Source organism: Protopterus annectens, chromosome 10.part0, assembly GCF_019279795.1.
Source record: "Protopterus annectens isolate FY-2018-M chromosome 10.part0, PAN1.0, whole genome shotgun sequence".
Lineage (NCBI taxonomy): Eukaryota > Metazoa > Chordata > Ceratodontiformes > Protopteridae > Protopterus > Protopterus annectens.
Genome location: NC_056744.1, coordinates 1368042160 through 1368070027, shown reverse-complemented (window position 1 = coordinate 1368070027; position 27868 = coordinate 1368042160). Strand labels below are relative to the sequence as shown.

General features: G+C 35.7%; 1 protein-coding gene across 1 annotated transcript in view; it reads right to left on the bottom strand.

Moving 5' to 3' along the window:
- LOC122814279 (receptor-type tyrosine-protein phosphatase C-like) overlaps positions 1-27868 on the bottom strand; it is a 2027173-nt gene that overhangs the window by 1578911 nt on the left and 420394 nt on the right. The window contains exon 10 of the mRNA XM_044086870.1: positions 26107-26211. Coding sequence (XP_043942805.1) covers positions 26107-26211 — 105 coding nt within the window. The remainder of the gene's footprint in view (positions 1-26106; positions 26212-27868) is intronic.

Below are 27868 nucleotides of genomic sequence, written 5' to 3'. Positions count from 1 at the left end.
AAGTGTCCTCCAAAGGCTGTAAGACAGGAGGAATTTCAGAGGGATTTTGAAGTTCCATTGGTAATGTCATAGTACCTTTTTGATTTTGCATATCAGACTCTTGATTTTTTCCTCTGTTGAAGTGCTGCATCATTTTATAAGTGGCATCACCAAAACACAGTGGTTCATGTAAAGAGTCAGGAGGCAATGAATCTGCTGCTTCTGTGGTGGACTAATCTCAGAGAAGTAAACAAAATACTCATGTTCAGAATATGAAGATAAATTATCTTCAGCAGGTGTATCTGTGTTTCATTTTTGAGGTGTATAAAGCAGACTGAGGACTAAGAAATTGAGGAGGTTGCAGAGAAGTAAGGGATTTAAAAATGACCTGAGAGAATTTGATCTACTCCTGTTGTGGAGTCCTAGCAGTAGGGATGACAGAATAGGATATGTGCTTTGCCTTTAGGTTTCTCTTCTTTGTTGTATCCACAGAAATAATTTGAGGACGAACCGACTCCTGATGTACCCCCATAAGAATCCCCAGTGCATTTTCGCACCCTAGGATCTGTGGAACCTCTGGGTCTCTTGGAGATAACCATCTTTGGTTCTCCCTTCATGGGCTCATCTGCTGTATGATCAGTTAGTAAAGACATGTTAGAACCCTGCTCCTTGTCAGCGTCCTGAGGGATGCCATCAGTGGGAACAGGAGCAGTAGTTGAGCCAATTGTGGACTAATCATGCACCTCAACAGATTCATCTGACTTTCACTGATTGAAAAAATGGATAGCAAGTATATATCTTTCAGCTTTTTTAATCTCTTTCATGGCTGCTGAGGAACATCGGAGACCATCAACTCAGTGGCCAGTCTATCTTGCACTAAAACATTCAATCGTTTATCTTCAATACAAGATAAGAAAGGCTAAATTACTTCTAATAGTTTCAGGTAAAAAAATGGCAAGTTTTACAAGCTTTATAATTACATTCATGTGCTAGATAGAGTAAACACTCCTAAGGCAACATTCATATTTGAAATAATAGCAATTTTTCACAGAAAAACAAAGAAAAGAGGAAGGGACCCCCAAAAGAGTACTTAGCTGACCACAACAAATATGTCTGGAACAGAGTATATGGCTGACAGACCATGACAGACAGCAGACCATGACAGACAGAAGTAGTCTTCCTTCATGGACTTGTGGCAAGAAAATTTTGAGGAATGTGATATGCTTCATCCATTGTGTACCAGTATGTAGTCTTGTGTATATATCATAGTTCAGACATACAGGGCTAGAAAGAGATACATACATTTTTGTAAACTGGCCAGACATATGGTATCCTTGACAGGATACATCCCATTAGTAAGCAATATTGTAACAGCGATCTCCAACAAGTTTGCAAGTACTGTATGTTCAGAAGAATAAACATAACGTTGAATAAAATATTAAGCCCAAGCATAACTTAAAATGAAAAAGGTGTGTGATAGAAAATCCAGTAAGAGATAAAATATAATGCTTAGTTCACTGGCAATTATGGCTATGAAATAAATAATCATACCTTTACTTATAGTATACATCTGTACATATCCAGCAGCTTGAAGCTGTGCAATGAAAATTGTATGAAACTAAGACAACAACTGCATGTAAAGAAAAAGCTGACACTTAACAAAAATAAATATTTGATCACAGAGCAAACATTATTATAAATGTATGTTTTTTACAGATTTCTCTAAACAACAAACTGAAATGGAGCCTTATGAAGTTACATAAAAAATGACTAAACTTTAAAACTCAACATCCTTAGTACAACTGAATTAGCATTTAAATATTCAGCTACCCTTTAAAGTGCATGTAAAAAAGGAATCACTCACAGATCAAGTTTGTATGTTGACTGTGTGTGCTGAGGCCAGTCTATTAGCCCAAGACAAATATTCATAGGATCATTCAAAGTTACTAGGCTAATGACCCTAGGGCCCTAGCCAAGTTCTGCCCTTGTTTCCACAATCAGCAACTATTGCCCCTGTCCAAGAGAAACAGGTGGAGCCCCCAAGGTGAAATTATGGCTACCCATCCATTCGCCCAGACTGCACTTGAAGAGAGCCAAAGAGGTGCTCTGCTTGACATGAATTGGGAGTCTGTTCCACAGGTGTGGTAAACTCTGGGAGACAAATCTGTCCCTCCAGCATATTCTATTAATGTCACATGCTAGGTTAACGTCTTTAGAGTGCATAACCCATTAGCCATTGGACTTACAGATATGCAACATTTACAATAAAGCAGAGTAACAGATTGCCTTATGTGCAAGGAAGAGACTGCCTCTGAGTAGTCTGCATGAAATAGGGTGAAGTGACAGTGATTTCAGCTGATCCACACAGGACAGATGCAGAAGACCTTGAATTCTCCTTGTGAGGAACACCTTGTGAGGTGCCTGGAAAGGTACATCCCAAAAGGGGGTGTTGTACTCAGTTATTGGCCTGATAAGGGAAGAGTACAAGAAGATTATAACTTCTTTTTTCTGGAGGCAATGCCCTTACTTATGAGATGAGTAATATAGAATTACTTCTTACCACTGTGGAGACATGGTGATCAAAGGTAAAGTTGTTTTCATCCTGTGTGATTAGGTTTCTCACCACTGAGTGTGTAAATAGGGTGTTCCTACTGATGTGGTAGTTAGCTTGAACTTTGCGCTTACTGAAAGTGATAATGATGCATTTTTTTTGCACTGACTTTAAGGCAGTGCCTTTGGCACCAATCATTTTTTTGTGCAAGACCCTCTTGTACAATGTTGACATCCTTTGGGGATTCTATGATCGCTCCCAGTTTGCATTTGTCAGCAAACTTTGTCAGCTACAGACCTTTAGTTTTTGCTTGTACTTCAGAGAAATAAATTCGCAACAGTAGAGGTCCCAGGACTGATCCCTGTGGAACACCACTGTTTACGAGTCTGCTGTTAGAGGTGGATTCCCCTATTTTGACTGTATGAGTTCTATCAGTGAGCCAGTTAGCGACCCAATTACAATATAAGAGTTGATACCTAGCTGGCTGAGTTTGTCAATAATGCCTGAATGGGGAATAGTGTCAAAAACACGGTCAAGTCCAAGAAGGCTGTATGCACAGTTTTCCCCTTGTCCAGCACTATGGTGACGGTCTCAAAGAAGTCCACTAGGTTTAACACATATGATCTCTATTTGACAAATCCAGACTGGGTATACATATATATATATATATATATATATATATATATATATATATATATATATATATATATATAAATATCTTTGTTGATACGGTCCATGATGATTTGCTCTATAGCCTTGCAATTAAGTCTACTCAGGATAATAGGTCTATAGTTCCCAGGGTCAGTGGAAGCACCAACTTTGTGCAAGGGGATAACAGTGGCCATCTTCCATTATAGGACAAAGCCGGTGATTAGACTATGATTGAAAAGAGTGCCCAATAATGTTGCTATTTCTTGTTAGGTCACAGCCTGTCCCACATAGATGCTGTGTCTTTGGCCTTAAAAAGGGCATTTATGACCTGCTCTCTAGAATTACAAGGTGGGGAAAAGGTGGAAGGAATGTCATGGGGTATGTGTGGTGGGGATAGGGGAGTGAAGTTTTCACAGAACCTGTCAGCTAACAGGTTTGCTATGTCCACAGGCTCAATGTATGTGGTATCATTAACTACCAGTCTGGCGCAAATCTGGGTCTTACCTTTAAGGCTATGAATGTAACTATAGAATACCTTACAGCTGCCCTTAGTTGAGGACACTAATTTGGAATCATAGTTTGCTTTGGAGGACTTCATAAGAAGTCTTGTTTGCATGTTTAAGCTGAGAAGGGAAAGTTTCCAGTTTAGGGCATGCTCCCTCTTACTTTTCAACAACAATTTCTTCCTCTTATTGTAAAGCCTGTTAATGGCAATTGTTCATCAGACAGGTTTGCTCTTCGTTGAAGAGCTTGTTTTGGTCCTATCAGGTATGACTGCTTCAATGCAGTTATACAGATGTTTGTAAAAAGCATTGCTGTAGAACTCAGTATAGTTGCCAGTTCCATCTGAGGGGGAAGGTGCAGTGAAGCTATTTATACAATCCTTTAGAAGGATTTAATCTGCTTTGGAAAAGTTTATAGTTTAGTTGCTGCTGGTGGGTCCGGTGGGATAGTTACTTCAAACGGGGGTACTATAGCAGTCTCCCATACTGGTAAGCACCAGATCCAAGATTTTGACAACCCTAGTTGGGGGGGGGGGGCACCAGCTGGTCTAGGGTGTTGGAGTTAATGAACTCGAGGAACCTTTGTGCAAGGAGTATGATCAGGAGTAATTTACCCAGTCAATGGATGGATAATTAAAATCACCCAGAATCATGGTGTTTGGATGTTCTTTGATGGATTCCAGTAGATACAAGTAGGCAGAGTGGGTGTCTTGATTCATGGAGGGGGGTCCTGAATTTGGCAATGACTTGAATAGGTGTTCTACCAACAGTTAGTTGCAGGGAATCATACTGTTTAACCAATCTGCAGGTGTATTTATCTTTAATGAATATTGATACACTACCTCCTGTAGTTTTCACACCTTCTGTTTGTGGTCTGAATGTGTGGTAGGAGGTGTAACCCGGTATGGTTGAACCAGGTCTCCATGACTACAAAGATGTCACCATCTTCCAAGGTGAGGACTACTTCCAGTGAGTGCAGTTTCATGCTAAGACTCCTAGCATTTAGCAACATAACCTTGAGGTTGTTCTTTGATGAAATTGTTACAGGGAATTTTGTCCTTGTGACATTGCCTCAGAAAGGTACTATGGGGGTGGCAACAGCCTTTGCCAGTAGCCACAATCCCAGGGGTGACAGATGCAGACTATCTCTGGCAAAGCATTGATCATGTCAAACCAAGCTGACAGAAACTGGATTCCTTTAGAATGATACCAGAAACTAAGGCAATTATTAAAGTCAATGTTTTTTTGTTTATATTGTGGTATCATCCTAGGCGAGGGAAATATGCTGCTCAAGGCTAGGGACATACCTGCCTGTGAGAGACTTGAGTACCTGTGTGATTTGATGAAACCTGGCACCAGAAAGACAGCCGACCATGACTACCCTTGTTCAGCCTGGTGAGGGGCACATATGTGGTTCTCACTATACAATCTCCTATGAATAAGATGTTTGGATTGGATGTGCATTGCTTATGGGCTTTGATGGTAAGACACATGTGCTTGTGCTATTATGAGCAGTATGTGTTTTGGGTGTTATTGTTAATTTAGTATGTATGGGTATTGGAGGTAGCGTTGTCGCCTCACAGTAAAACGTTGTCCTGTTTGACTCTCAGCTAGAGCGTCTTCTGTGTGGAGACATGCGTGAATGGGCGTACCTTTGTTGAAGGTTGTGCATCAGGGCCGGCAACTCGACACATAAAAATCTACTGCCAATCATTAGTGGACCAGAGTTCCACTGTGGCGACCCCTAACCGGGAAAAGCCAAAAGACACAACATGTGAATTGGAGGTCTCTGGTGTTTAGGTAGATTTTTTTTACTACTTCTGCATATGTTGGGCTGTGTGTATGCAGTGTGCCATGAGTACGAGTTGTGGTAGGTGGGCTGAGAACACACTCTGTATTGCAATCTATTGCGAGAGAGAGCTGTGACTATGATTCCAGATTCATAATGTAGGTAATGTAGGTATCTGTAAGAAATGATACAGGAATTATTTAGAAGTCAAGAGTTGTCAGTGTACATGTGGCAGCAGCTACACTGTCTCAGTAGACCCATGTCAACCAGGCTGACAGGAGAAAAGGAAGGAAACTGACAGCTCATGGTCCTAAAATAATCTCCTAAAATAATCCTGGTCTGGCTATAACAGCTGAATAGGGAATACAGCAGGGGAAGGTAATTAGTAGGTTTAGGCACAAAGCTCGGGTTTAGGTAATATCTGTGAGGCTGGAAAGCAGTTATCTGTAACCAGTAATCCCTTTGCGCAGTAGTGCACGATGCTGTGCGATACACAAACAGCTGCAAACAAGCACAAACTGGCTCAAACACAGATTTTTTTTAAAGCACAAAAACATGAAACAGTTAAAGTTCAAATAATGTAAACAAAACATCGTAAACAGAAACTTGCAACAGTAACTCTAGCTAGATTAGTCCAAACTGTACCTTCCTGCCATGAGGGCACAGGAGCTTCCTATCAAGACAAAAGATTAACTGTTTTACCAGCTCCAAAGGTCATAAACAGGACTAGAGTTCAGTAAATATTTCTAGAAATTTCATTCAGAAAGAAAAAGATATTGCAATAATAAATATTTCCTGAAATTTCATTCAGAAAGGAAAATATATTGCAATAATAGTTATTCAATGTATAGGAAAAAGAGAAATATTTCTATTAGAAGACACATATAATGAACACTTGAAGAACCACAGCATGCTGTAGAATAAATGGTTAAAATGTAAAGTGTGTATTATTCTGGAAAGTTTATGAATAAATCATTCAGTCAAATATTGTGTGATATCCCTGCAGTAAACGTCATTGTGAATAAAATGTTAGGAGAAATATGATCTCAGTATGGAACCTGGGAGATGGAATTTTGTTATAGTGACCATACCTTGAAAATTTTCTCTTACAGATTTTCTGCTATGGCAAGTATACTTTCTCACAATTATGCTGTCTTATTTAAAAATCATTACTGTAACACTAGATCATAACATATGGGTAGTTCCTCAAGCAATGCTATCATCATCTGGGAGGTGGAATATGAATTTAGTTTAATTAGTAAATGACTTTTCTAATGCTTTCAGCATGAAGTTGTATAAAATGTTCACTGTATACTGTAATGTAATATGACATAGTATACTTAAATGTGCATAACAAGAAAAAGATGGTTCTGGTCACACAAATTAGTAGGATAGGCAAATAAAATAGTACTAGAAATATTCACCATTCAACCCAATACCATATTAATGGATGAATTAAACTACCCCTGTATAAACTGGGAGTCAAGCATGACCCAAAACTTGCTAGCCCAAAGATTCCTTGGCTTTGTAAAGACAAAAGAACTGGACCAAATAGTCCATGCACCCACAAAAGATGCAGCATACTGAATCTGGTACTCACAAATATTGCAGAATGCTGCCCCCTCCCCCGTGTAGTGTCCTCTCTGGTAAGGACAGACAATACAGTTGTCAACTTTAATATAATATTAATTCTGTATTGTGATGCCCCTGCACTGGCCCAGTAATCAAGGAGCCTCAATCCTCACCTCTGGCAACAGTGAGGGATGCAGATAATGGGAGGATGACAAGTACGCACACAGTAAAGAACAATTTCCCTTAAGAGCACACAGAGATCACAGTCAGTCTGGGGCTGGTTTCTCCTTCTTTCTGCAGATCCACAATAAGGCTCCCCACTGCCACAGCTATAGACTTGAGTCCTTAGCCAGGGTTCCAAGCTATGTCCTCCCAACACTCTCTCTGTCCAACCAGTGCTTCATGTCCCTGCCCAAGTAGGTGACATGCACACACACTTTGAGATTTGATTTATACACAAACACACACCTGGGAAAGGCTGGCACAGGTTTACTAGCTATGCTACCTTCTGCCCAGACCATAAGGTAGTTATCACTGCCACCAGAACCCATTACCAGCTATTTTAAGGCTTTTCCCAAAGCGGGACCAATCATACTGTGTAATGTTATCATTATCCAAATGGTAAGTGTGCCAAGAGCAAGGCTATTTAGGAGTAGTCTGTACAGTGTCACCAAATACATATGCAAGTACTCTAAGATCTTAAATATGTGTCACAAATATCAGCCATAAATACAGATTTAAATATATTATTTAAATATATTTAATAATAAATAATAAAAGAACAAGACCATACTCAATCAACACAGTTACTTTAGAGTTCAGATTCAGAGGAAATATTTTAAAACAACATTGCAGGACAGTCTTAAATAAATACAGAAAACATTTAAACTAATTGTTACTATATTCCTATCTAAATTTAAAATAAATTACTTTTCCCTGGTTACTTACTATTAGCAAGGCAAGTGCAGATATTGATGAAAATGAGTGGATGTTGTCATATCCAAACACAAATATAAAATGCCCTCTCTCTCTCTCTCTCTCTGGCAGAGTTTTTAAATTACTATCACATATTACTGCTGGGTTAGCCTGGATGACATCGCTCTTTGCCACCTGACTTTAGTTCCTAGGCTAAAACAGAAACTAATAGAATTTTAGTGCCACCTGACTTTAGTTCCTAGGCTAAAACAGAAACTAATAGAATTTTAGCATCTCTGTGTGAGAAATACATCTCTCTCAGATCTTTGCTCAGAACTGGAAGTCATAAAATAATAAAATGCTTTTACATTTGAAGCCTAGTAATTATTTCTGTTTCACGACACTACAAAAACTTCTAGCTCTAGACATCCTGATCCTTGCTGCATTAAGTAACGTTTTATAGCACACCGTAAAGCATTTAATTTCAACTTATTTTCTTGAAGTTTTGTAAGTTAATCTTTTATGTTCCAGCAAGGTATGTTGTGGTTACATTCTTGAAGCTCAGTACATAACATACAGTTCTGTATAAATCATATCAATATTCACAAATGACATAGTACAATTTTGTATAAATCATATCAATATTCACAAATGACACAGAAATATTTACAAATTTTCAGATAGCTGAGCTGGCAGCGTCAAATGTATCACCAGCAAAACCTGTAACAGTGAAGAATTCTTCTAAGGCTAGCTTCCTATTATTAAGTGATAACCTGAAAAAAATGTCCAGCCCCTTGAAACCTATACAACACACGAGCCTGTATGGAACTGTTCACAGAAACCCTACATAATCACATTAATTGTTACATATAGGAAACTATGCCTAAAAGAAATAAGCCCCAAACAAAATCTACAAACAAACCATGCTGATGGAACCAAACATAAACAGGCTGTGCAACAAAACAAAAACAATAATAGTTCAAATTAGGAAGTACAGCATCCATCAAGATAAAAACTCTCTGATCAAGCTAAACAAACAATTAAGAGAGCACATTGAGTATACCAAAGCTAATTTTGAGTTAAAAATATCCTCTCAGGTCAAGGACAGCCATAAGGCATTATTTAGTTATGTTCAAATCTTCAAAGACAGTACACAACAGTGTGTAGAACTGGTAGTAAATGGAACCATGTTCATGGAACCTGACGATATCTGCTGGCTGACAAAAGCAGCTGCAGTCTTACCTCCTCCCTGTCCTGTGGCTGTCCCCAGGAAATACCATCAAATAAAACCCAACCATGATCACTAGGGAACAAGTTCTAGAGGCACTTTCTAAGGCCAAGGACACTGCAACAATCTTCCCCAATAATATCCCAGAATGCCTTCTAAATTACCTGAAACATAACCTGCCACAGCCACTGCAGTCAGTATTTAACCATAGCCTCCATACAGGCTTTGTGCCATGTGAATAGATGGCTACAACAGTTATCCCTATGCACAATACTGGTCCATCTATGGACCATATTAACTACAGACCCATAAATCCGACCACTCTCATGGCAAAGCCACAGAAAGAATTATCTTGGATATTATTAATTCCAGGGTAGGAAACCTTCAGATACTGCCTCAAACCAAGTTTAGCTTCATCAAGGGCAGATCATGTCTACTTAGCCTGGTGGACTTTTTTGAAATGGTCCCCATGCAAACATACTGGATCCAACCAAGCTTGGCTTCATCAGGGGAGATCATGCCTACTTAGCCTGGTGGACTTCTCTGAAATGGTCACCAAGGAAAGGATGAGTGCAAAATGGTGCATATTGCCTTCTTTGACCTGGTTAATGCATTTGATACAGCACCTCACTCAGGCATTGTAAACATACTGATAGAATTAGGCATAATCCTGTATGTTACACTCTGGACAGCCAACTGGTTCTCAGATAAGACCCAGGAAGTTAGGATAGGGGAAGTCATCTCCTCAATGAAGGTGGCCACTAGCAGAGTCCCTCCAGGCTTTGTGCTGTTTCCCTTCTTTTTTTGTCATTTACATCTCAGATGTTAAGGCCAATGTTAAAGCACACTGGCTGACCAAGACTGCTAATGATTTCTACATTGGAGAAGGTACAGAATACCCCCAGGACACCAACAACCTAGTAGAAGGGCAAATATAGAGAATCAACTGGTGTCAAAGCCATTGCTTAGAAGTCAGTGCCAAAAATATAATAGTACCCTTTGGAAAGTCAGCCAACTTACTAGGAGGCTACCTCATTGATAACACAGCCTTAAGAGTAGACCCAGCAGTCATGGATTTGTGGAAGTATGTAGACAGTAACCTGGCTTTTGACCAATATGTATCTAATGCAGCAAGGGTGTTGCTCAATTTATAAACAAGGTCATGGCATTTAGATCCAAGGAGGTCATTGTAGAACTGTATTTGACCATCAGTTCCATTATTGAAAATAGCATCCCATTTGGTATGTACCTGACCAGGTACATGCAGCATATGGAACTTCCACAAAGGTTCCTCACAAAAAGAATACACAGCATAGCAACATCTTCTATACAGGCCACTTCGAAGATATATCTCTATACTATGTTTCCCACAGACTGCTGAGAGGCAATCTATGCCTGTTATACAAGGCGTCCTTGGATCCTGCTCTGATGGCCCTTTTGTATGCCCATAAAACCAAAAACATTAGAACTACTTGATTCAGGGACTTATACCTTGTTGGCAACATAAACAGGACATGTTGGAGGGACAAGTATGTGTCTCAGAGAGTTCCCCTCTTCTGGAACAGGCTTCCCATCAATATGAAACAGAGGTCTTCCCTTACCATTTGCAAGCATAACTTGGACCAGTGGATTGGAAATCAGAAATAAGCCTTTTGTCTCACACCTTAATCTCTAATGGACAGAGACTACCTGTAACACATGCTGTAGCTCACATATACCCCTTAAATATCCTCTAAAACACAAGTAATTGTGGGATACATTTGGAATGAATGGCTCGCTTATGTGGTCATTTGCCTTACACATACCTATAAACCAGTCTACCTTTTGACTAATCTGGATATGTTTGTATCTTTTTATTTTTTTGTACATTGTAAAAATACACTGTGGACAATGCAAGCAATAACTCACAGACCACAGTTTTAATAGATGAAAAATGAAATGTAATTTAGCTCTTTTGTTCCACAAAATTGACAAGGGACTCCATCAGAAAAAAAAGCTATCTGTATGAGTTAATAATATTGCAGTTGAAACTACCACACTCAAATTCATACTTCTGATTGATATTTTATAAAATCAATCACATCACAAAAAGCTGTTTTACTAAATCTATGCAATATAATTCATTTTAAATAAAAATATGATTAAACTTTAAATTAAATGAAAATGGTCTAATACAGGGAACACAACCATAACAATTCTAGCTAGCAGTTTTGTGTTGTACTAATAATGTGTTGACAAGTAGCTGCGGTGGCGCAGCGGTAGTGTTGTCGCCTCACAGCAAGAGGTTCTCTCGTTCTATTCCTGGCTGGAGCGCCTTCTGTGTGGAGTCTGCATGTCCTCCTCGTGGTTGAGTGGCCTTCGAAAGACATGGGTGAATGGGTGTGCCTTCATTGAAGGTTGGGCATCAAGCTGGCACCTTGGCACCGTAAAAATCTACTGCCAATCATTAGTGGACTGGAGTTCTGCTGTGGTGACCCCTAACTGGGAAAAGCCAAAAGAAGAGCTAATAATGTGTTGACAATTTGGCTGCTGTTAACTTCAAGACAGGAGCAACAGAAATATTTTCATTCAATCCAGAATAGTTGGAAGCATTAAGTTTGCCATTCCACAGTAACTCCTTGTATTCAAGTCTGTATTCCCATGCTCCTCCTCACCAATATACCAAAACTGTTTACAAAATACAAAATGAGAACATTTTAAAATTATGGCAATTTAAGGAATACTTATACAAAGCTTTATTTTGTTTTTGTTTTCATGTCATATTATGTTCATACATTCTCTTACACAGGCAACTTTCATGCTTTCCTACATAATATGCTGAAAAAAATTAACAAATGGCCAAATAAACCACCCCTCTACTGTGACAGTTGCCTTGTTTAGGTGTAATAACTGATTTGTTGTTGTTACCTATAATATGGCTTTTACCAGTTAAAATACACTTACACAGTCTGCAAAAAAATAATGTATCTCTGTGTTCTCTCCCTTGGTAGTTTTCATCCTCTATCACTTGACTCGAAAGTATTTTAATGCTTCTTGCAGTTTTATAGACAAAACATGGGTTACCTCATGAATTTTGGCTACCATACCACTAGCTTTAAATATAGCCCAGTTCTTTGTTGCAATATCTTTAACATACTTAACTTCTTGTGTTGTATTCTCCACCAAAGCTGTATCAAAGTAATTAGGTACATTTTTTCTTTTGTTTCCTCTTTTAATGTACATTTCTTAACTCCTATTCCAGCAAGCGGTACAAAACTAATTTGCCTTTGTTATTTCTGTATCTAAATAGCTTGTTTTCTCAAGGTTGCAACAATAAAATGTCAGCAATGGCATTTCCAGGTCAAAAAAGGAAAAAAAAGAGGAAGACAGTGGGGTTACATCACTAAGAAACAAATGTATAAACAAATCTGACACACCAACGACTATGCAAAAAGAAAACAAGTTTACACAAAATGGGTTTCACATATTCAGTTTTAATCATCTTGAGATTACACCAGAATTGTTCTCCTTGTTTGAAAAAATGTTTTACTTTTCTAGCCAGAAGCATGTACTATAGGATTCAGACTTTTGAAATTGCTTGTATGACAGTTATACAAGGTGGAAGCCATACTTTAACCACATAAACAGGTCAGCCTTAATAGGGAAGAGACTTCCTTTTACAAAACAGGAAGACAAAACATTTAGAGTCATGAAACCTGACAAAGGAGGAGGAAGCTGTATATTTGACTCTATTGACCATTTCAGTGTCATGTTCCAATTCTTGTGTGATGAACAGAGTTATGATGAAGTGTTACAGAGATTAACATTAATTTTAGGAAACTGGATCTATTGTTATAAGATTGGCTAACACAAGGATTGATTGATATAAACACTGCAAAATTCTTGCATAACCCCTGCCCACTTATTCCTTTGATTTTTGGTATACAAAAGAACCATAAAAACTGGGATAATCTACCTTTTAAACCTATAGTTGCTGTCCAGAGCAATAAAATGTATACATTAGCAATATACATAGATTATGAAAAGCGACTTTCTTTACTACCAGACACTTGCTGAAAGATACTTGGGATTTTCTGGGGAAACACAAAAAAGGACTACCTGTAGATTTTGTTTTTTTTTTTTTACCATAGACGTCATTGATCTTTTACATGTATTCTACTAAGACAGGGAATTGATTTTTTTCCATGAGGCCCTAGTGGACTTAAGTTTCCTTTTCAATAAAAATATTATTACAATTGTGGAATGTACCAAAGTTATATTAGAAAATAATTTCATTTATTTTGAGGGGGGGAATGTAAACAGGTCAAAGTCATTGCTATGGTGGTAGCACATGCCCCCATTTTTGTAAAATTGGTTCTGTAAACATGGGAAAAGAAATTTAGATTAAAATCCAAATTCTCCCTTTATTGGTTTGTATATCTGAGATACCTAGATGGCATATTTATTTTCTTCCAATATCATTATTTGGATTTTCATAAAGAAATATCAAAACCTTCTTCAACATGTACTGAGCATTAATACATAAAATGCTTTGTTTATAACACACTGGAGAATTAACAGAGAAAGAAAATTAAATAACATAGTGACTGTCAACTGAGTGACACGTGCCATAACATGAGTTCAATTAATACAAAGACAACAGTACATAACAGTATGGTCTCAGCGATAAAAATGAGAGAAAAAAACAAGACTTTATTAATATATCTTCTCTTTGTTAACTTGGCTTAACATGTAGATGTGACTAGTTAAAATTTATTGGAGAATGTGTTCAAAAACTGTTCTTATTACACACAGTTCCAAACTGTGCGTAATAAGAGCATTTAATTTGGTTGCTAACTATCAATTTATGAGCCATTATATATTTAATGACCATATGTTTAAAGCCTTCCCATGATACATTTGGGTATACTTTAATTAAATGAAAGCGGAATCCGTCGAATACGAATCCATCAACACATAAACAGCGAAACATGGAAACGTCAAATGCACTAAATAGCGAAATGGGAAATGTCGAATTGTCATAGTTGGCCCGTCTGCTGTATAGCTCCGTAAGGTCAGTGTGTGATAGTTACGGACCTTAGGGTTAGGGTGAGGGTTAAGGTAAGTGCATAGATAGGTAATGTATGTAAGGTTTAGTGTAAGGTTTTGTTACGTCTATGTGTGTGGAATATTTACTTTGTGTGGGTATAGTTCTGTAGGGTAAGTGTGCAGTAGTTACAGACTTTAGGGTTAGGGAGGGTTTAAGGGTAGTGCACAGATAGTTGTGTATGTGGGGCTTAGTGTAGGGTTACAAGAGGGGGTTTGGTGCTTTAATTTTGGGTTAGTAGTAGGGTTTTGTTAGTGTATATATGTGTTTTTGTTGTTGTGTTTGCTTAGGTAGTATGTTACGGGTAGTGGGGTTGGCCGACTACTGCGGTTTTGATGTTTAAATTTAGTGGTTTTGCATGTTTGACGTTATCGCATTGCGCTGTTTATGTGACGATGGATTTGTATTTGACTGATTCCGCTTTCATTTAATTAAAGTAGACCCATCCACTTGATCTGTCATGACAGTTTTGTGAGATATATAGTTTCATCAATTGAAAAAGAGTAATTAAGATATATAATTTTTGTTTAGTTAGTCCCAAAGGGGGAATGTACAAAATAGCGAACTCCCAAAACACAGTAGTCTTTTCATACCATATTTTTCTAGTCTGACCATTAATGAGCACCATAATTTATATAAACATTTACAGCTCCAAAATATATGCAGAATATCAACTCTTTGGTTCTGACAGCATAAACAGTTTGAAGAAGATGTGGAATAATATTTATTGAGTTTGACAGGAGTTAAATAGACATTATTAACTTTTCTCATGAATTGGGTATACATGAGTTTTTTTTAAAGGGATTAGTTTTAGAGAAAGTTGAATTGACTGAGATTTCTGGTTACATTGAATTGCAGGTTGCATTTTGGACCAGCAGTCTGAGTATATGATATTATCTTGTGTGATTAATTTACACATATTTGTTAGCACTTTCTTTTTAAGTGTAAACATATTCCATAACTCCTTGCAGATATTTATATTATCATCTATTGTTGGGTCTTCTAATAGGGCTGATGTCATTTCCTTAATCTGTCTTAATATAACTATTTTTATGAAGGTTTGAAGCATTTCTGAGATTATTAGTAGAAATGTTTTTATAATAATAAATATCTAATATCTTAATTTCCTTGATTAATGGGTAATTGTTCAAGATTAACTTAGAGTTATTAAATTTTAAGACTGGGATTAAGGTGAAGTGGTTAGAAAACATTAAAAGGACTTTTTAGATCTAGTGATTGAATTATATTTTGCAAAATGGTAATCATATTTTTAGGCTTTTTTATTTAGTTTTACTCTATCCATATTTACTTTATTGAGGAAGGGTAAGGCCTTAGGATTGATTTTAGAATCAGTTGCTAGATTATACCATATTTTTACCCATATAGGGCTCTGTTTTGTTTTAACTGGACAATAATCAGAGATTGCTATATTTCTGCTAGCATTTGTTATGTCATAATAGAGTTTAAAATCTGGAGACCTAAGCCACCAATCTTTTTGGGATAAATCAATTTTTGATAGCTAAAATCAATCATTTAGGTTCCCAAAGAAATCTAGAAAGATTTACATTTAGGGTTTTAAATTTTTTTATGTATTATTATAGTAGGTGTGTTAAATTGAAACAGTAATCTAGGTAGTATGTTCATTTTGATAATAACCATATTTGACAATAAAGAGAAGTTTAATTTGTTCCATCTGAGGATATCCTATTCAATCACTGTCCAAAGTTTTGTTAAATTAATCTGGCAAAACTGTTTTTGGTTCATGACAAGAAATATACCCAAATAATTCAAAGTATCATTTAACTTAATTCCAAACTCTGGAAAGTAATTAAGTTATAGTTTGGGTTTAAAGGAAAAATAGATGACTTATTCATCTTAAATCTGTAATTTGAAAATTTTAAAAATCTTTCACTGGAATGGTAAATTTTTGTTAGATCAGTATTAGGTAAAGGAAAATAAAGGTTTAAATCATCAGCAAAGGCCCTTAGTGTAATCTTTATACTATTTATTATAGGAAGATAGTGGAAAGTTCTTTGAACTATAAGAAGGAAAAGTGGTTCTATACAGAAATTAAATAAATATGGAGATAATGGGCAGCCTTGTCTTGTTCTGTTAATAATTTTTATTGGAGGAGAAGTAATTTTGTTAATATATAAGGACGCATGTGCGTTTGCATACATAATTTTGAGTTAATAAAAGTCTGTTGTAGACCAAAATGTGGCATTATTGAAAAAAGAAAATCTAGATTAAGTCTATCAAAAGCTTTGGAAGCATCAAGAGCAAGTGTGAATATTAAATTATTATTTCAACTAGATAAATCAGGTTGTCCACAGCTAATGCATTTCACAGGTTTCTCTACCCTGAAGGAAACCTGATTGAGTATGTGAAATTATATTTGGGAGTAATGGTTTCAATCTGTCAAAAATGAGGCAAATATTTTAATATCTAAGTTTATAAGGGAAATTGGTCTATAAGCTGATGGGTGTTTAGTGTTAGCATTTTTGGTCTATAAGCTGATGGGTGTTTAGTGTTAGCATTTTTGGTCTATAAGTTGATGGGTGTTTAGTGTTAGCATTTTCTTTTGGAGTACAGATTGTTTTAGAATGATTTCAATAGAGGTCCATTATACCATTTTCTTTAATGTAATTGATTAAACGCAATAAGACTTTTAAAATTTTTTTAACTAAAAGTGGTATAAAAAGCTACTATATAGCCATCAGATCCAGGTTCTTTGCCCACCTTAATATTACTTATTATATATAATATTTCTTGTAAAGTGAAAGGAGCTGTAAGAAGATCCTGTTGACTTTGGTTAAGTTTAGGAAAAACTAACTGGTTCAGAAATCGATCTTTTTCTTGTGAAGTACATGATAGGTTTTGTGCTTCATATCTTAGAGACTAGATTTATTCAAAATTCTGAATAATCTCAGTATTTGAGTTATAAGTCTTATTTTTATATATAAGTTCAGTTATTAATGAGGCAACTTTGTTAATATTTATCATTCTTGCTAGTATTTTTGATGAAGCTTCTGCCCATTCACAGTATCTATCCACCATTTTCATTTCATTGAATGATATTTGCTTTGTATAAAGTACGTAAAGTTTTTTGAAGATCATTTATTTTTTTCTGTAGTAGAGCTATAGTTTCTACAAAGTTCGTCTTCAAGACAGCTGATTTTCCCCTTTAATTTTACTTCCTTTTATATATAGTTTTTTTATAATAAGTTGCTTTGTTGATAAGTATTCCCCTAATCTAAACCTTAGCAGCAGCCCATTGTATATCAGAAGGGGTATGAAAATTAGGAGGGATGTTCATAAGCTCATCAAGTGCCTCATTAATTGTCTTGACAATATCATCTTTCTGGAGTAATGAAGGATTAAGAGTCCAGTTATAACCTTGCTTAATGGTATTTGTTGCATTTGACCAATTAACAGTAAGTGCAGTTCTAGAATAGTCTGAAAGAAAACATGGTTCAATATAAAAACCGATGTTAGATCTCAGAAATACTTCTGAGATTAACAAGAAGTCCATCCTCACCCAAGTTTTATAGCAATGTGAATATAAAGTAAACTTCTCCGATACTTTATTTCTCGTCTGAAAGGTGAAGTGGTCAAATAAATTATAATCTATTTTTAAGTCAGAAAATGCTGTTGAAGCATGTGTATTATATGATTTACTTCTACTAGTCCTGTCGTATATAGAATCAACAATTGTGTTCCAATCTTCTCCTAAAATATAATAATAGTTAGGGAGTTGGCTTAGAATTTTATAAACTGACATTATAAACTCATGTCACTTAGTATAGGGTGCATATAAGTTCAGTAATAGAACAGGTTTATCAAGAAATGAGTTCTGTAATATTACATAACACCATCTCCCTTCCACATCTGAGTTATACTGTAGTATATTATCCTTTAAAGATTTTTGAGAATAATTGCTACCCCAGTGCTGTTTGATTTAATGCCTGATTCAACTATAGATCTTATCCATTTTTTACCTAGCTCTTCAGACCATTGACCCAACAGCATGTAAGTCTCTTGAACAAAAATCATTTCAGCCTTTGATTTAAATGCTAAGTAAAAAAAATAAGCTTCTTTTCTGTTTTATTTGTATAACCTTCACATTCCATAAGTCAATTGTCCACATTAACACTCCCATTAAAATTGTACCAATGGATGATGAAATAGCGTTTTAAGAGACCATAAGAACCACTTTTATCACATAGGTTTAAAATATAAGAAACATTTCAAAATGCACTCTGTTTGCTACCAACCTGTGCTTAAACACACTCCAAAAGATCAAAGAAGGAATAAACTATCAATGTATAAAGCACCATATAAGTAAACAGAATTACATTTTTGCATCCATGTGTGTTCATTTCTAAACATATTTACCCTGAAATCTAGTATAAAAAACATTTTTAAGTAGACTGAAATAGCATAACTACCCCAAAAACTCAGAGAAAACTAATTGCATATTCCCCTTATGAAATGCTAACTTGCGCTGTATAGAAAAGGCACCAGGGATACCTATTGATCAAATATTTAACTTCAAACAGGTTGACTATAAACATACACAAGCCATTTTAATAGAACAGATAACATTTAACCGGCTGGTTTCTTTTTCTTTATCTGAATGATAAAATCAGTACCAGTATGTTATAAATGATAAAGTCATATGCAATTTGAAAGCAAGGACCAGCTTTAATTCTTTCATTCTCATAGAAAATACCTCTGAGACATGAGAATACTTTGCCAGTACTACAATCATGCAATAGCATGAAATGTATTGCATGAACTCTGAAGAGTATATATAGAACCCAAGAAACCTTCTGAGCATTAACGAGGTTATCAAGTGAGTTCTTCTTCAGGATCAGCCCCTTTTCCATTTCTTCCAGTGGCTGTGAAGCAACCGGACAAGCAGACATGGCAACATTCAGTAAGCAGGGACAGGAAGAGGAGGAAGACGTCCCTGAATCAAGAGATATCGGCACAGCAAATGAAATGAACTGTGATCTCGTCTTTAACATCTCTTTCATTACCCTAACACCACCACAAGAAAGTTTATTGTGGAAAGGTTTATCCTTTATTCCATCCATTTCTTCAACTTTTAGTGACACTGTTCTAAGCTTGAGACTCTTCACTAGAAATGTAATGCTTAAAACTTTGTTTCCTAGCAATGATTGTGACTTGACTAGACGACTGAAGAAATCTAGTTTGTTTAATCCTAAACTAAACTGTTTGGAATCATTTATTAAACTATGTGAAATGGACTTGATAAATTCAGTACAACCTTTAGCCTTTAAGGTATTTTGTAATTTATCCGCGAGTGAACGTGAGGCTGTGTTTCAACTTAAACATATGTCTGATATTCTGATCAGACTTGCTGATAAGGGTGGAGCAGTTGTGGTCTTCGACACCACTTTTTATGTTAATAAAATGAATTATCTTTTATCTGATGGTGATACATATGAAGAGATTAATATGTCAGATGTCTCTAAGTTAATATCTAGAGTGCGCAGTGAGTTATATGATCTTTTAATGTGCAGAATTTTAGATTAGGACCGTTACAAGTTTTTTTGAAGTAGACTATCCAGTTTTTCCTGTTATACAAGGGCTGCCTAAACACAAATCTCTAGTTAGTCCACCTTTTAGGTCTACTGCCTCAGGGCAAGGGTGGCTGATGGAACCCCTTTCTATTTTTGTAGAACAGGCCTTGAAACCTATTGTAGCTGAAGCTCTTGCAGTGTTAAAAGATATGGAGCATTTTTTGCAGACTCTTTACGAAAAAGTTTATAATACTGATATTGGTGGAAGCATTCTTGTTACAATGGATGTCTGTACTTTGTTCACTGCTATAGCTAATTTAGAAGGGGTTGAGACAGTACATATGTATTTGTCCAAACATAGTTCTTATACCAATGATTTTGTTTTCCTTATTTGCTTTTTGTTGAATTTGGTTTTGGAAAATAATGTGCTCCTATTTGGTGACTGTTTATTTGTTCAAAGGTTAGGCGTAGCTATGAGCACAGCTTGTGCAAATAGCTATGCCAACCTGGTCATGGCATGCTGGGAAGAACAATTTGTATTAGGTGCACATGCCTACCAACTTTATATTAGATGTTATGGCAGATTTGTTGACAATATTTTTTTGTTGCGGAATGGACCCTCTAAAATTTTGGATAATTTTATATCTTATTTGGGTCTACATGTTCTTTTTTAAAATTTGCTTCCTCATGTTCTCCAGATTCTATTGATTTTTTAGATGTGAACATTATCCTTAGGTATAGACATCAGCATACTAGTCTGCATAGGAAAACCACATGGAGGAATAGTCTAGTCCATAGGACTAGTATGCACTCAAGCCATGTCTTTTCCAATATGGTTAAGGGACAATTTTACAGAGCCTCTAGGTTGTGTACAGTTGAAAGTGACTTTGTGTCTTCATTGTCTGTGATGGCAGAACATTTTAAATCTAGGGGGTACTCTGATTTACTAATAAGACAATGCCATTAAATGGTTTTAAATGCAAGAGATGATGTAGCCAAACCTTATTTTTCAGTGAGGAAATGCCACTCTCTTAAGCAATCCAATTATAAAGGTACTAGGGTAGTACTAACTTACACCAATGATATTAATAGAAATTGTACTATAGTTAAGAAGAACTGGCCAGTACTTTTAACAGATGATACTATCAGAAATGTTGTTGGGAATACACAATGTTGTAGTTTTAAGACTATTTCTTCTCTAAAGCAACAATTATGTTATAAGGTGAAGGTTCCTGTTTTTAACAAGCCTCAAGAATCTAATAGATTAGGAACATATGCTTGTAGAGCATGTAAAGCCAGCAGTTATATCTCTGGTCAACAGTTTTTTGTACATCCAGTGACAAGACAGAGCTTTGTGTTTAAATTTTACTCTGACTGTACTTCTGAAAATTTGGTTTATTTGGCTACTTGCAATGATTGCACAAGTTTCTATGTGGGCAAAACCAATCGCCCCCTCAAAGAGCATATTTTAGAACAATTAAGTAAAATTAAATGTAGAGACTTAAACAATGCTTTAGCAAAACATATAGATGTATACTCTGCATACACTTTTTCTTTTTCAGTTTTGCAGTTAGTCTTTAAATACTTGACAGGGGGTGATTTGGTTAATAATGTTGAAGAAGCTGAAATGCACTGGATTATTAGATTACAAGCCCACAGAAGTGCTCAAGGAGCATAGATTAGTTCATTGATTTGATTGGTTTTATTATTTAAATGGAGTGTACTTTGCATTTTTTGTTGGTCTGATGAAGTGCATTATTGCATGAAAGCACTTACCATTGTTTTAATAAAAGTTTTTATTTCTCGGCTGTGGTTGGCTGGTTGCTTCTATTTTTGCATGATATTCTACTTTGTTGTTTGACCAGCCTTTGACCATAAGTGGCTTGTTTTTATCTTTTCTTCATTAATGAGGTTATGTCAGCATAGACAAAACTCCAATACAAAACACATATGCAATTATACCCATAATTTGTCACAAAGGTACAATTATTCAGTTGGCAAATCTCTGAAATCAGCTTTTGCAATATATCCACTGATATTCAGTATATGGTCATCAGATAATGCAGACAATACACAGAATTCCTTTAAGACCAACTTAATGCTAACATTCACACAGAAGGAATAGCTCTGGTACATGAAAGCATTTTTACAAGGACCCCTCTATGAATAATAGAAGGATGTGCACTATAGAAACACTGTTATATATAAACAGATACCACACAATCGATTAAAGTATAGAGCCAGCACAGATAATATCGAAATACAAAACACATTACATATATTATTTTATCCCAAATTTACAGTAGTTTGGTTCAACTGATATACAATATGCAGACGTCAGATAATGCTGTTAACAGGCACACTTTATTCAAGACCAAGTTAATACTAATTTTCACATAGAGAAAATAACTCTGGTACATGAGAGCACTTTCACAGGGAGCCCCCTGCGAAAAATAGAAGAAAGTACGCTGTAAAAACACTGCTATTTATAAACAGAACCCCAGGAACCACACTGTCATTAAGAGTAGAATCAGTGCAGATAATTTCAAAATACAAAACACATTACATATATTATTTTATCCCAAACTTATATTTCTTTGGTTAATATAATTTGGTTTCTATCATTACCAGTATGTTCGAGTATTTATTTCCCTTCTCCCGGAATACTAAGATAGAGGAGTATCTCATCCGAAACCTGATCCTCCTCGCAGTCAAAAATGCACAGAATTAAAAAAAAACATCCACTGGTCTGGTGATGGAAAAGGACTAGAATCAACTTCAACGTTAAACATCCACAGGTTTTATTAAGCACTTTCTTATGAATGGACTTCATTCTGAGGAAATCCTTTGGAAGAAAGTGCTTAAGTAATAAAACCTGTGGATGTTTAACATTGCAATTGATTGTGGTCCTTTTCCCTCCCCAGACCAGTGGATGTTTTTTTCAGTTTTATACTATGTTGTTTCATCCTTTGGGTTTATTTCTGTTCGTTTTAAAAATGTACAAAATGGTGACAGTCTCTGTCGATCCTGTTTGATTTGTTATGGGTAAATCCTGGGTGAAAGCAGTCTTGTTCCCATTCCATGTAAGTCCTTTTTTTCAGTTTGGCAGCTGAAAAGAGTTTAAAGACATCTTGGTAATTAAAGACTCCTGCATGTGTGTTTCAGTTTGTTCTGTCACCGTAGTGTTTTTAGTACAGGATGTGCTCTCTCAATAATGTTCTGCTTGGATTCACTCTGGTTTTCTAGGAGGCAATGAATAATTTAGTGTAAAACTTATGTTAGTTTTGACTGTTTGTATTTTTTGGGGGTATTTCTCGTACCAAAATGTTTCTTCTGCTTCTTGCATCTAGGGTAGGATTTTTTGTTACAGTTCCTGAATAGTTTTGGTATTAGAGTGTGATGTTTCAAATATCTGACTGATTTTTATTTAATTTTCCAATTTTTTTAGTGAGTGGTTTAGCTAAGATTTAAAGTCATTTTAAAGCTAGGCTGACCATGTTTGCACTGATTTAATTGCCATGAGTCTGTTGTTTTCATCGGAGCCATACTGACACAGTGTTCGCAGGATGGCTGCCATCTTGACATATGTATTTTATGGACAGGACCCGTTGAAAAAATAGAAAAGTTCATTAGTTATTTGCACCAGACAACTATTTTTTGAAATTCACTTATTGTTATAACCTTGAGAAAATGAGGTGTTAAGATACTGAAATAACAAAGACTGAGCAAGGTTTTTCATCTAATATTATCAAAAAATCAACCATCAGTAATAGTTATTTACATTTTTACAGCTTCCACCCTTTTAAACACAAGAAAGGGGTGATTAAGGGGCCATTTATATGCATCATCAGACTGACATCTGTTAACAAAACATTTCAGGATGAATGTAAGATATTGGGTAGTATGTTTATGTGTAGGGGTACTCTAAAAATTTATAAATTATATTTATAAGGAAATTCACGAAGGGAGATGGATGGGTTTCATACCGCTTATTTAAATAGGACTTAAGAAAAGTTGTATATTAGAAAAGAAACATCAGAAAAACATGTACCTAAGTCCTTTTATACAACTTCGGTGGTAGAATACAACATAGAAAGTATAGAAATGGGCTATAGGGATACAGCAGCCAAAATTAAGGAGATAGCCCACATTTTCTACATAAAACTGCAAGAAACATTCAAAATATTTTACAGTGATGTGATACAGTCTGCAAGCAACCAAGTGATGAGAACTGAGGGATCCAACCATGCTTTTTTGTAGACCATGTAAATATGGTCTAGCCTGTAATAGACACATGATAGGTAACAACAACAAAACAGTTATTACACCTGAACAAATGAGCTGCCACAGGAGAGTGGTGATTTTCTTTGCCATTTGATCATTTTGTTCAGCATATTTTATAGGAAAAAATAAAAGGTGCCCGCGTAAGAGAATATATGAACATAATTACAACATGAAAAACAAAAATGAAAAGAAGGCATTCTTTACATTGTCATAACTTTAAAATGTTCTCATTTTGTATTTTGGAAACAATTAGAGAAGAGGAGCATGGGAAAACAGACTTGAAAAGAAGGAGCATTGAACATAAATATTTCTATTACCCCTGTCTTGAAGTCAAGGGTGGCCAAATTGTGAATGCATTATTAGTACAACACAAAACTGCTAGAATTGTTATGGTTAGGCTCCCTTTATTAGACCATGTTCATTTTAATTTCAATTTTAATGATTTTTATTTACTATTGTATAGAATTAGTGAAACAATTTTTTTGTGATGTGATCTATTTTATATAATATCAATTAGCGATATGTAATTAAGTGTGGCAGTTTCATCAACAATATTATTAACTCATATGAGTGCTGTACACTACAATGATTAAACATTATTTTTTCACAATTAGTGGGAACCTGTCCATTTAAGGACAGTTAATTGTACAATTACTTCATTAACTTGGAATCATTTCTTACTTCTTATAAGAGGTTATTTTGTATTGATTTATTTGTTTTGATGAAGTCCCTTGACATTCATTTAGGATGAAATCACTAAACTATGTTTTAGTTTTCATTTATTATAAGTGTGCTATAGGAGTTATTGCCTGCATTGTCCATGGTTCACTTCTGTGCTGTGAATGGTTGGTTCTTAGTTTGGTACCGCACAGACATCATACTTTGCACATTTTACATTTCCAAAAGTGAGTGTATTAAAATTACCTGAAATGTTGTCACCTATTTTTATTATTCATATTTAACATATTTCTTTTTTTATAGTATGCTTTTCTATGTTTTTACATATAGCCTACTAATATATGTGTATACGTTGTAATATTACTGGACAAAGCCATGTAACCTTCTGTAGTGATGAATTAGAATCAGCTTCCCTTTCTCTTCTGTTATTTTTTTTCCTGTGCTATGTTTTATTTTATTAGTCCTGTTATTTTCATTTACTCTGAATATATTATTATCATTTATCGTGTGTTTATGTTCTTTTAATCACCTGTATATTGTAAATTATTATACTCTGAAAAAAAATTCACAAGAACAGTTTATGTGGACTATTTTGTTAAATCCATTGTGTCATTTCTGGAATGGTTGTTGCCAGAATATCACATGTATAAAGACAATTGACCCAGAGCAAGACTTTTTTTTTTGTCAGTCAGAAAACATTACAAAAAAAATGTATATAATTACGAATGCCTTTTAGCAAACTTTTCAAATAACATTATTGGCATGGAAGTTAGATATTTTTGTTTATTTTTCTGAGTTGATCTGCCCCTTACTTGAATTGAAATCATACATGTTTTGAAAACCTGCTTATAGCTTATCCCTGTGCAACTTGTTCATATAATTTGCAATACACAATAATTTGTTCTCACTTCTTCTGTAAAAAATGCCAACAGACGTTTTCTGGCTTGCCTCGTCATTCAACAATCATCAATCAATCAGTAACTAAATGCTATCAGCTGATATGATGACACTGGTATTTGCTAAGTCATTTAGCCTCAAAACTCAAAATTAACAAACATCTCAACTTGCATAGTTATGACCATCTACCTGGCTTTATTATTTCCAAGTAGTCAATGAAACTTGTGTATATACTTCTTTAATGACTTTTGGTTGATGTGCATCTAAATTGTAGCTAAAATTCTAACAAATGTAAGTCAAAATGACATTGAATGAAAATGCAACTTGTAGTTAAGAGCAATTTATAGAGAACATGGTTCCTAATACACTCGTAGGGCAAACTGAGATAATGTATGATTGCAGTAAATGAATGCGTGTTAGTCACCTTGTGATGTTGATGCATGGGTGGTAGAAGTTGTGGTGTTGCCTGTGGTGGCCACAGCAGTTACAGACACACTGGAATCATTTGTGTGAGCAATACTGGAAACACCTGTGAAGAAATTATCAAGAACAGCTAGTTACTCAAAGTGTATATTTTTTGACATGTTATTTACATACACATCTGACTTAAGAAGATATGCGTTGCTTTCTTGAAGAACACAAACAGAATGGTTTGAAGGTAAAGGTATATCTTGCAGAGAATACCGCTGCTCTAGAACAGACTCCCCAACCACATAAAAGGAAGTTCATCCCTATCTATATCCAAGCACAAAGTGGATCTATGAATGGGAAACAGAAAATTTACTCCAGGACATCCCCTATACTACTAACATACAGAGGCAGCTCCCAAATGCTTTATCCCATGTATGGGTTCTCCTTAAATTATCTATTAGATGATCTCAGTTATTCTCATTGGGGTAATATATAATTATCAACTATGGGATGGCTAAGGCCAATCTTTAACCAAATGGGACAGGATAATTTGAGCACAAGAAAAAGGAAACTGGCTAGTCTTAAAATGGCCCACACCGGCAGCTAGCCTAATACTTACCCAGGAAGTTATATATTTATGAATTATACTGTAAGCTGGGCTCTTCTATAGAACAATGCAGCACACTCACACAACAAACAGTTTTAAGATTTTTCTTGGGGTGGGGGTGGGGGGGGTTCTATCACCTCTCTGTGCAATGAGATTTCTCCAGTACTGTTACTTTAATTACAATCAGGTTGTCTTGCAATCTTTGTGCAAAGGCTGAACATATTCTGCAAAGCTAATTTAGTATCTGAATCAGAAATGTCAGTAATCAGTTTTATTACGTTTCAAAGTTTGAAAGAATGTATCTAGTTATCTGAGTCTAGTAATTAACTGCACAGAAAGACACAGTGGCAGAAGTGTATGCTTTCTGTCTATATCTAGCCATGACCTTACTGTCTGTCATTTGTTAAAGCAGTAGAAGGCACTAGTTCAGAAGCTTTATCAGATTCTAGTGAAACCACTGCTGGATTGGAGGATGGATTTTTGTACAAATATTTAATGACAAATACTTTATCAAACCCCTTCTGTTTTTTTAGGAATAGAGGGCTTCTGATTCAGGTGCCGCAGAAACAGACAAGAAAGTGCCATTCAAAGGCTCAAAGACAGGATGAATTTCAGAGGGATTTTGAAGTTCCGTGTGTACTAAGTTATAATACTTTTTTTGTTTTTCTATATCAGACTCTTGATTTTTTTCTTTGTTGAAATGCTGCATCATTTTATGAATAGTATCACCAAAACATAGTGTTTCTTATAAAGAGTTAGGAGACAATGAATCTGTTACCTCTTTGGGGGTTAAAGCTCAGAGAGGTAGACCAAATACTCATGTTCAGAATATGAAGATAAATTATCTTCTGAGGGTAGTACCTTCCTTTCATTTTTGAGGGGTGTAAAGTAGAATTAGAAGTAAGAAATTGAGAAGGTTGGAGGGAAGTACAGGTTTTAAAACTGCTCTGCGAAAATTTGAACCACCCTTGTTGTGGAGCCCTAGCATTAAGTCACATGCACACTCCTGATTACTTTAAAGAAAAAGAGTGGAGGAAAGTGCACATGGCCTAATGTACTCTGTAGCAGCACATACATGTCCTAAGCATGTGTGGTAGAATGGGAAGCCTTCCCCAGCTGCTCAGCATGGTGAGAAAACAATACATGGAAAAATATAACACCATTATTT